The 10,628-nt window shown below is 35.0% G+C and overlaps 2 protein-coding genes across 3 annotated transcripts in view; one reads left to right on the top strand and one right to left on the bottom strand.

The window, feature by feature from the left end:
- Window positions 1–3,227, top strand: part of LOC106103466 (S-adenosylmethionine synthase) — an 11,180-nt gene extending 7,953 nt beyond the window's left edge. The window contains exons 9-10 of the mRNA XM_013283247.1: window positions 1–119; window positions 1,568–3,227. Of these exons, the coding sequence (XP_013138701.1) occupies window positions 1–119; window positions 1,568–1,673 (225 nt within the window). The 3' untranslated portion in view covers window positions 1,674–3,227. The remainder of the gene's footprint in view (window positions 120–1,567) is intronic.
- Window positions 3,228–3,582: 355 nt separating this feature from the next.
- Window positions 3,583–7,630, bottom strand: LOC106103611 (putative serine protease K12H4.7). 2 transcript variants are annotated; one of them, XM_013283394.1, is made up of 10 exons: window positions 7,487–7,630; window positions 6,940–7,125; window positions 6,297–6,481; window positions 5,716–5,948; window positions 5,148–5,286; window positions 4,922–5,067; window positions 4,733–4,846; window positions 4,346–4,484; window positions 3,985–4,158; window positions 3,583–3,732 (listed from the first exon to the last, which is right to left on the bottom strand). In XM_013283394.1, exons 1-10 carry the CDS (start codon window positions 7,487–7,489, stop codon window positions 3,627–3,629), a joined length of 1,425 nt encoding a protein of 474 aa, XP_013138848.1. In that variant the 5' UTR covers window positions 7,490–7,630; the 3' UTR covers window positions 3,583–3,626. The 2 variants fall into 2 exon arrangements, with proteins under 2 accessions (XP_013138848.1, XP_013138847.1); XM_013283393.1 differs by lacking the exon at window positions 7,487–7,630 and adding an exon at window positions 7,196–7,264.
- Between the last annotated feature and the right edge of the window lie 2,998 nt (window positions 7,631–10,628).

Genomic DNA, 10,628 nt, shown 5'->3' with positions numbered 1-10,628 from the left:
GGCGTGGCGGAGCCGCTGTCCATCACGGTGTTCGACTACGGCACCTCGCACAAGACGCAGCAGCAGCTGCTCGCCATCGTGCAGAAGAACTTCGATCTGCGCCCCGGGAAGATCGTCAAGTGAGTGCTCGACATATATATACATATCGACGGATGGAAAGCTTTTTGTTTCAACCGCCATTTTATGCGATATTGACTTATGTATATGGTATATTCAGAATCGGCCAATTTTAAAAATAATGCAGTATGCAGAATTATAGTACAGTAGAACCTCGATAAGCTTAAGTCCAAAGGAAACACAAAATGTTTTACGTTATAGAGGTATGGTAGATTCAATGTAAATGACAAAATGTATTCATAACTCATCTAACATTTTAGAAAGTGAGTTCAAATTGATGATACATGCTTGTCTGTTTTAAATAAGTCAATGTACAACCTTATAAACGTAAAATTGTTTAGATATTTTGGTTATAATTTCTCATTCATAAGATAAAAATTTTCTAACGCCGGGGTCCAAAAATAAGCGTATTCTTATTTAAATTATATTATAAACAGCGGTTTATAAATGGTTTCTCAATATTAGTAATAAAAAAAAATATATCACAGATAAATAACCTTTTGTATTGGTAAAATAATTTTAAAAATCATGCCCAGTAGTTTTTGCGGGAATGAAATACATACAAAAATACAAATCTTTTCTCTTTATAATATTGGTATAGATAGTGATATGACCACCAACAACAGGAAAAATATTATGGTACGGCAAAATAGGCAAGCTTTTGTCATTTTGCTTATGCATTTTCTGGTATTTAGTACTGTAGTATGTTATAACACATAATATAAAGAATGTTATCTCGATAAACTGGTTTAGGTTGGCTTAATTGTCTAGATTGACCTAAAAACTGGTCTAGATCGATTGAATTAAATACAAAACCTTGAAGTAGTAAAGCTTAATATCAACTACATTTAGTCGATTATTTCAATTTGTCGATTTACGATTTATGTACCTTTGTTTTAGAACTGTACTGTTTAATAAAATATTTGTAGTCGAAATCAAGCGAAACGAGAAATTATGACAACTATATAAACCTTTAATCAATAGACTTTTTAATACACATGTATGTATCAAAATGAAACTAAAGCTCCCTAAAATTAATCATGTTAATGCGAAAGTTTAGATTGATGGATATTTGTAACTAAGTATTTACAGAACGGGTAAATGGATCTCTATGAAATCATACTTCATACTAATATAAATGCCAAAGTTTAAATGGATGTTTGTTAAAGTTTGTAGCCTGAAAGGCTAAACAGATTTCGATGAAATTTGCCATAGATGTAGGGGATAGTCTGGAAAAACACATATGCTATTCGCTTTTGTTTCTTTTTATTCCGCGCAGACGGAATCGCGGGCGAAAGCTACTTTGATATAAATGTAAACTTTGGAAGACAACAGGCAAATTACTAACCTTTATTCATTCCTCGTTGGACAAAAGCTAGTTAGGTAATAAATGGCAGTGAATGTAATATCTGATTCCCTTGAATTGAACCGTTCTTAACTGTATTTCCAGGGAGCTGAACCTGAAGGCGCCGATCTACCAGAAGACGAGTACGTACGGGCACTTCGGGCGGGAGGGCTTCCCCTGGGAGACGCCCAAGCCGCTCGTCGTAGATTGACTTGCACCAACATCTAGCACCTTGTAAATATTCCACCAGTATCTTTAAACACTTCATCTACGTGTGTTGTAGCGAGAGCACGGAGATAATATCGCTGTCTCTCTATAGGCTATTGTTAATGCGACGAAATCTCGCGAATGAAACTGCCATTGCGTGGGAGTGGTCAATGCACGGACCTCTTGCGTTCCTGTTGCTACCGTATTATTTATATTTACAATTCATAAGTATCCAGTTTTATTACGGTTTCAATATGTAATATGTAACTGTTTTATATGGTAACACTTTTGTTTTATACTTGTGAAATATTTTTTTTTAATTGTTCATTTCGTTAATTTTGAATTTTAACAACCAATGAAATAATTGTAATATGTTTTAATTATCTAATTATTGTGATTTCTGTATTTAGATTTTGTTGTCATATTTTTTTGTAAAAGAAATAATGTTTTGACATGAAAGTATTGTATGAAAAAGTAAGGCTACGGAATGTGCGGCGGTCCGTGCGGAGGTTGCATTTGCGCGATTCAGTGTATGTAATAGTTAAGTATTGGTTAGTTTAGTTGCGTAGGCGTAACGGAGCCGTCATTTGTGAGTTTGAGTTAGTTCCGCTCTCAGCGGCAGTTCTATCATTTGAGGCGCCGTGTCGCCTCTGTGGCCATTTATATATCAAATCATGCCTCTATGTCATCTGTATATGATGTCGACCGAATGTATAGGCCCTTACGACCAGCCGTTACATGATTTTTTATATTCGTGGCATAGCAGATATAAAGGAATGTCACAAAATATACTCAACATTGAGTTTTGTGTCATCCGAGCTGTATCATAAAATTTGTCATCTATGAATTTGTCAGATAGTGCTGTCCTGCTCGTGACAGGGTTCATACATGTTCCTTGACCAAAAGACATCATGAAATGTTAGAATAATAAGTATTATGTCTCCTAATTTACCTGCATGTGATATGTCAATGCCATTTACCTACATTTAATGGATTTATTTGTACAGTTTTCATTTGCACGTGGCGTCCTATTTATTATATAGCGTACATATGACAATTTTAATGTTTTAATTCCTTTTTAAAGCGATTCATAAGTCATCGGTTTTTAATGAATTTGTCAAATAGAAGTAAGGGCCTATGATAATGATTTTTTTTGCTATAAAAAGTTTTCGACTTGAATGATGAACTGCCATAATCTCGAATGTTGTACTGTGAGCTTTATGTTAAGTGTTACACGCGGTAGAGTAGACTACTGGCCGCGGCGCGTCACAGCGGGCCGAGGGCGCTCTGGAACGTTTTCACGTTCCCGTACGTTCTCGTACGTTCTCGTCCCACTGCAAACGTCGTGCCGCGCGGCGGGGACACCACTTTTATTTTAAGTCTAGATAAGTGTCAGTGAATTTTGTCTCCTTTTTAAAATGAAATCTTAGCCAATTATTGTCACCCCACCGTGCGGTACATTTTGTGTTGTGTTTCCGAAAAGGATCATAGTGGAAAAGAGCCATTTTGAAAGCACACCGACTCGCCCCGGGCAGTAGTGCACTGTGCATTTATTACACACGAACACGCCTCTAGGCGCATTGGAAACTTGACATTTTATGAAATTAGAACTAAACTTAGGAAATTTGATTATTCGTAGGACGGGTAGCGAGTACTTTGATTATATTTTTGGATCTGTATCGACCCGTTAAAATTCTTATTAACTTGCTGTGTATTTTGAATTTGTCTAAATGTGAAATTTCGACTAATAATAAATAAATTGCATTCCCGTCCCATCGGGATAAAGTGGTTTTTTTTCTTTACTCCTGTCCCATAGATATTAAGTGCAAAAATATTAAAATAATTCATAACAATATAAAGCTATATATGGTAATAAATTAAAGAAAATTTTATAAACAAAATACGCATATAAATCAAATATATAAAGTTCTATTTATTTACAACATAACAAGGAGGTTTAAGAGAGCCAACGCGCCACCAGTCTTCTGGCGGCTTGCTGCACGCGCGTCATTTGTATGGTGTCTGTGCTCAGCCAGCCCTGCATGTCGAAACAGTGTGACGCCCTGCATGTACAAAAAATATACAATGAAGTACTGATCGTTATACGGTAGTAATCGTACTAGTATCTCAAACTTCAGAAGAAAAAGTATTGTCCGATAACCTTATAAGATAGATATATGCCATCTCGGACTTGTATCACTTTATGTAGGTCCTATAGTTAAGTCTACGTAAACCCTTAAAGCGAAATTGTCCTAATTTCAACACACTTCTCGGCACTCTAAGAGATACACAAAAACTGAAGTTCATTCTTTTACCTCGGCACTGTGTAGGTCGGAGAACTATCTTTTAAATCCCTGTCGTAGACACCGAGAGCATGCCAAGGGTCTATTGTGCCGTGAATGTTGATCGTGTTGTTTACATCGGGCTTCAAACCACCGAATACTAAGTTGACCCGATCCACTGCATCGTAGACGAACGCCTCGTCAAATCTAAAACAAAGTGAGGCCTGAATAACAATCAACAAACAAGTTAGTTACGTCAGAATCCGCCCTATACGTTTTACTTACAATATATAATCGTGTTAGTCTACAGATGATATATGAAAGAAATTCTTACTAATACGGTTGCAATGTGAATTAATAGTGTTCTCCTTAGGATATATACTTTTAACGGTACCTCTGGTCATAAACCTGCTTGCACACTTCAACATAAAATGCAACGTCGAGCCATTTCAACTGATCGAACACCGTGCCCGATTTCGGGGCTATCTGGAAATACCCGTACTCCGTACACGTCTGGTAATACCACGCTCTTGCTGAAATAAAATACTTAGTTAAAAAGCAACTAGTAATACCTTTTGCTCTTAGTAAAAAGTGTAGAACTTATTTCAAAACGATTTAACGCTGTGACTTGCAGTTTAATTCATGTCATTGAAAATAATTCAAGAAATATGTATCTAATGAAGAGAGCACTGAGCTCAAATCGGTTGTCTTTATTGAAACAAATTTTGTGTTGTCATATACGCTCTATAACTGAAGGCCCAATTAAATTGTAAATACTTACAAATGGAAGTGGTATTATAAGATCTTAGAAAGGTTTCGAATCCAGTGGCCCAACACGATCCTAGGTTTTGGGTCGAGGCTATGTAGCCGCCTATTTTTTCCATCGGAGTTTCTCCTGCAAAGAAATTAGCGATATTTAGTATTGCTGCTTTAACATTCTTATTATGTCTTGTTGTGGATGCCATATTACCATAAACATTTGTTGCGAAGTTGTTGCATATTGCTAAAAGGGTGCCAGGGCGTGCACGTTGCACTGATCCGGAGAATGTCCACGTAATAAGCCCCGAGAAGTAGCCGAGATCGAGCTCGTTGTCATAGTTCAAAGGATTACATAGCCTATAAACAAAACGTAGTAAAAATAAGAGTTAAGTAATAATTTGAATTTGTGATTAATATTAAATTTAAGTTTGCCTTACCTGTACGCTTGTTGAATCGATTGCCGGCCCAGTACGTTGTCCATTGCGGCAATTGTATCAGAAATTCCCTGTCTTATAGTCGATATACATTGCTCGCCGCCTTCCGATTTAAATGCTTCGTGAACCACCTCCAAATACCCTGAAAACATTGAGTTTTTGATGACAGGTTAAAATTATTATTATTATTAAAATGTTAATATAAATTCTAAGAAATAATATATCTATTTGTAAAACTCTTTCATTTCTCCTACCTACTCATAATTTTACCAAAGTTTTATTTTTCTCTTTTCCTAAAAAAAGTCGAAAGATGAAAATAGGGCCCAGCTTGGTCGTTCGAGGAAAATATTTTCTACTATCACGCAAGGACCGGGGTCCACGTTCTGAGATTGTATTCCCTTATCTAGATATCTTCATAAACTTCACTAGTTTATTGACAGTTTTGTATACTAAAGTACTTTTTTATCCGTCCAATTCGCTTGCGATGGTATTCCTTTTAAGTTTTCTAGATCGTTGGTATGGTAAATAACATTTCATTTAATTAATTTAACAAATAAAGTAAAGAATTTACCAGCAAAATCAACTTTCCCCTTGATAGGGCCACTGGAAGCGACAGCACCTTCCACCAAGTGAGGATATCGCTGTTTGAACCACAGCGCCATGTTGGCGGCGTACGAGCCGCCGTACAAAATAATCTTACTGTTCGCGAAGCGTTCTTGCTTTTTCAATTCCAATATAAAATATGCGATGTCCGCTAAAGCTTGGTCTACATTCAGAAATCTTAAGTTCTCAGTCGTAAATTCTCTGTAAGTATACACAAAATTATAAATGATGATTGGATCACAATCGTAATTAGAACTCAGCTTAACAAATACAAAATTTACGATAAGTAATTAGTTCACTTCTGGACTGGCTTTTTATAGTCTTATTTCATACCTTATCCTACTAATATTACAAAAGCTTGGAATGATGGTTGAATGGATGTTTCTTAGAGTTTGTATGCTAAACTGCTGAACGGATCTCGACGAAATTTGGAATAGATGTAGAGGATAGTCTGGAAGAACACAGAGGCTACTTGCTTTTATTATTTTACTTACATTCCACGCTGACGGAGTCGCGGGAAAAAGCTAGTTAACAATAAAAGGAACTAACGTATAAGGCAACGTCTCCCCATAGTAGCGATGTTCTGTATAAATAAGGTATCCTTGATTCTCCTGCGCCATGAGGTACATGTTCCCGGCGCGCAGCCAGCCCGGGGCGATGGCCCACTCGCCGCCTACCATAATGAACACCGGCTTGCCTGCGCCACCGAAGAATTCCTCGTTGAACATGAACCGCTGAAATCACACAAACACACACGTCAGACAAACGGCCGTATACTGAAATGTCATGTGAATAAGTAACGCACTTTTAAACGATTAGGCGACGCTAAAACTTCAAATTCTAACATTAGTCTATCAGATAGAAAGTAGCGCTATCGAAAGGAAGTATTTAAGATTCGTTTGTTCCTAAGAATATGCATTGCTGGAACATGACTTGAATCATCCAGCGCACTCCTTAAATCAGACCAGATTAGGTCTCATTGTTATCATTTAGTGTCTTCATTAAAAATGATGTGAGATGAACTGTTTCTTCTAATAACGTTAGTTGTCTTTAGTATTGTACTATTTTATATCGGAGAAGAAATCAAAGGAAAGTAACTGCTGATGACAAAGTGTTTTTAAAGTTATATTTTTAAGGAACAAAAGTAATGTTTTATTTAAAACTATGCAGATTTGTTTAATTCTTTACTAACCATTTGGAATGTATCTCTATTCTGTGGGTCGAAGTGGTCTACCGGCATCGTTATCCAGCTGGTGAGAACATTTCTTGTATTAAGATTGTTCGACACTGGTGGCTCCAATTCCACTCGTATGGGGGGCTCGAGAACACGCGGCTCGGCACAACAGAACGTCACCAAGCATGATAGTAGCAGAATTCTCTGAAACAACAAACCTTAAATCATTTTATGTTGTTGTAGGTTCTGACTATTTACATTTATCTTAACCTACTATTTGCATGCGGTAAATAAAATGTAAATGTTGTGTGTGTTTTGTACATCAACGTCAACAATCACTATCTTAGGTCTTAGACCATTAATCTGCTTTGTCTTTCAACCTGTACTCGTAGAATGTTTTAAAACATGTCACAGGTTTTCTTTAACTTCCTTTTACTACACTATTTTTCACTTTTGCTGTAAAATAATTTCGACGCAAAATGTAAGTGACTATGTTTGAGTGGCAAAAATAGTTCTGATATGTTTAATAATTTTCACTTAAAGGCAAATAAACTTAAACATTTACCATTTCGAGTTCCAAATTTCACGAGCGTGTTGTGAAAATTCACGTTTATTACTATGATATCAACAAATTATCTGTTTGATTGGCATTGATAAGAACACAATGGGTATATCGTTTAAAAAGATTAATTACATGTACAAGTAAGTACACTTTAGTATTGAGATATTAGAATTTCATCCATCAATATTATAGATGTTCAAGAACTTCATAGTCCTTAATGATTTTTGCTTTTATCTAAAATAAGCTTATAGTTTTGTCCAATTTGATCAATTCAACAACATCTAATCAATGTAAATTATAATCTTAGTTGTTTTACAATAATTGATAACTTATCTAACCTTATCCAAGTCCTATTTCTTAGTGTTACAAACTCCACTGTCTTCTAGTTATTGTCTTACCTACCCTTATAACAATGTTATTTTTCTGTAGTATTTTATAAAAAAACAATACAAATCATAAATGTTTAGTAATGTCTAATAAATTCTAGCGTAGAGAAACATCCTGTTACATCTTCCTTTGCAGGTGTGAAGATTAATAAAAATATGTCAATAAAATATTGAATTGATTACGGCCCTATTTCTAACCGCATTTTATTAAAAATGCTTAAGAAAAAGTAACAAAGATTATTGTTATGTATTCATAATATCACCATAAGAATTTCGAGCGGTAGTTTGATATATACTGACTGGGTTGCCTCAATAATTTTAGGTTAATAGTGGGTATATCGTATCTTTATGTATCCTACCATATAGTGTTGCTTTAATCGACTAACTACAATTATTAGTCTTCCAACTGCCAACAGTAAGCACCGAATCTAGTCGGTGACGTCACGGGAAGATTATACGTGAGTTGAACCATTTTAATTCGTTTACCAAGAGTAAGCACCACTACCATTATCTTAATCCTATCCTATTAACTTCTATACTAATGTTATAAAGATGATAGATTTGTATTTTTGTATTCATTGAAATATATCAAAAACTACTGGACCGATTTTAAAGATTCTTCGCCCATTAAAAAGCTACGTTATCATTAAGTATCATAGGCTATGTTTTTTACTATTTTTGGATTTTTGTTTGTTTTGAAATAACTCGAAAACTACAATTCCGATTTTAAAAATTCTTCCACCGTTAAAAAGCTACGATATTATTGAGTAACATTAGTTATGTTTTACTATTTTTTTTTACTCTATGTGGACAAAGTCGCGAGCAACAGCTAGGTATTAGATGTAGAAATTGCTCCTTGTGATTTGCAAATAAATTAGTATTTTAACATAAGGTATCATGATTAGTATTTTGTATTATAAACACGTCAAGGTCGAAGCATGGTCTACTAGTGTATTCAAATGTATCGATTTATATAATATGTTCGCAAGATTCCAGGTGACGGATTACTGTACTTTGGCAATAATAGAACAATGGTAAAACATAAACTAAAAAATTATCAAACCTATTGTTCTGAAATTCTGTAAAACATGTATACAGTCGCGTATACGAATCAAATCTAAGATAGACCGCTAGATGGCGCAACAATCTATCAATGTACATGTAAATGTCTTCGGCGAGATCGATAGTCCGTCCTAGCGGGTTCTAATCCTGCCATTGCATTATTGTAAACTTATTTAAGGGCCTGCCCCACTAAATTGTAAATTGTCTGATAATAATCCAACGTATATAATATCGGATTTTGTTCCCTTGTCTGACAGTGACGTCATTTTTAATTTATCTGAGCCTCTATCAGCCAATGGTGGGACAGGCCCTAAATGAAATATTAGTAAATTACCTACTTATTACTAAACCAGTATGAGCACCAAATTATATACATCAATTTCTCATTTTAACCAAGGCTTAAATAATTAGGCATAAATTACATTGATTAAATTACTTACAGTTAAAAAAATGACTTTGTATTCACATCAAAGTTGTGCAGACATAGAATTTGACTAATTTGAAATATTATGCATTACACAAGTAACTTGGACATTGTATTCGAACGGTCCCTTGACTGTGCTTAGTATGATGACCATTGCGTTCGGAATATCCTGGACAAAAACAGGAACTTTACAAAAAACCCTTTAACATCTCTCAGTTATAAAGGTGTATAAATATTAATTAAAAACATAATTTGTTTACATAACACATTATAGTAACAAATGAAATAATAAATAAACATATGTATAAGTTATTGCAAGTTCACATTATTTATTGTTCAATTTACCATAAATATTCGAATATTTAATTTCTGTTATGAACATATTTATCTCATATCCTGTAATTATTTTATTAAAGATTCACTCATACATATGTATTTAAATCCCTTTGGCACAGTGGTTAATGGTCGCGTGTCCAAGTTCTAATTCTAGCCGGGGCCAGAGTATCTAATAAGTGTATTTGACTTCATACAAGTCGCATTTTATATATATTTGATAACTAAAAAATCTTATTTTATCGAAGTTGAAAAAATTCGAGTGCGCTCACATCTTTTACTAAACTATCGCACAACTTTTTAGTCGCGCTTTCATTTCTATAAGCTTGTATGGAGATGTGCACATTACTTTAGTTGTGCAACTAAACAGTTTAATTGGCTGCGAAACAATCGATAATTGCAGAACAGTTGTGCGATAATTTTGTCAAAGGTGTGAGCCTCTGAAAGGTTTTTTTTAATGTCAACTTTCTGATATTTATCATAAGTACAATATAATATAGGTAAACCATTGTTACTCATCCGTAAAGGTATCGAAATTACAGCCTAAGTGGGTCAGTATTATGGTCACTTGTACGCGAGTGACTCATGACTTTGTGTTCAGTGTAAATGGCCGCTGCACTCGATTTTTTTGCGGCAAATTATTCAATTCACAAGAAATTTTAACTGGAACCTCTCAATACGCACGCGATCTCATTAACAACTCAGCATGAAATGTTTTCCTGTTAATAAGGAACAGATTTGTGGTGTTCTAGTAACCTCCTTTGCTTCACTACATAGTATAAAACAAAGTCGCTTCCCGCTGTCTGCCTGTCCATGTGTACCTATGCAATCTTTAAAACTTAGAAAAGGATTTTGATGTAGGATTTTTTAATAGATAGTGTCATTCAAGAGAAACGTTAACATGTATTTCGCTTGCGCCCACGACTCCGTCCACGTGGAA

Source organism: Papilio polytes, unplaced genomic scaffold (genome assembly GCF_000836215.1).
Source record: "Papilio polytes unplaced genomic scaffold, Ppol_1.0 DF823731.1, whole genome shotgun sequence".
Lineage (NCBI taxonomy): Eukaryota > Metazoa > Arthropoda > Insecta > Lepidoptera > Papilionidae > Papilio > Papilio polytes.
The sequence above is the reverse complement of the archived record's forward strand: the minus strand, read 5'-3'. Positions and strand labels throughout refer to the sequence as shown.

What these genes read in the sequence shown, in the direction of transcription:
- LOC106103611 (XM_013283393.1), bottom strand. An exon ending in ATAGAGATACATTCCAAATG is followed by an intron (nt 6,482 to 6,939) that starts GTTAGTAAAGAA and finishes GTGTGATTTCAG; the next exon opens with CGGTTCATGTTCAACGAGGA. An exon ending in CTTCGCAACAAATGTTTATG is followed by an intron (nt 4,847 to 4,921) that starts GTAATATGGCAT and finishes ATTTCTTTGCAG; the next exon opens with GAGAAACTCCGATGGAAAAA.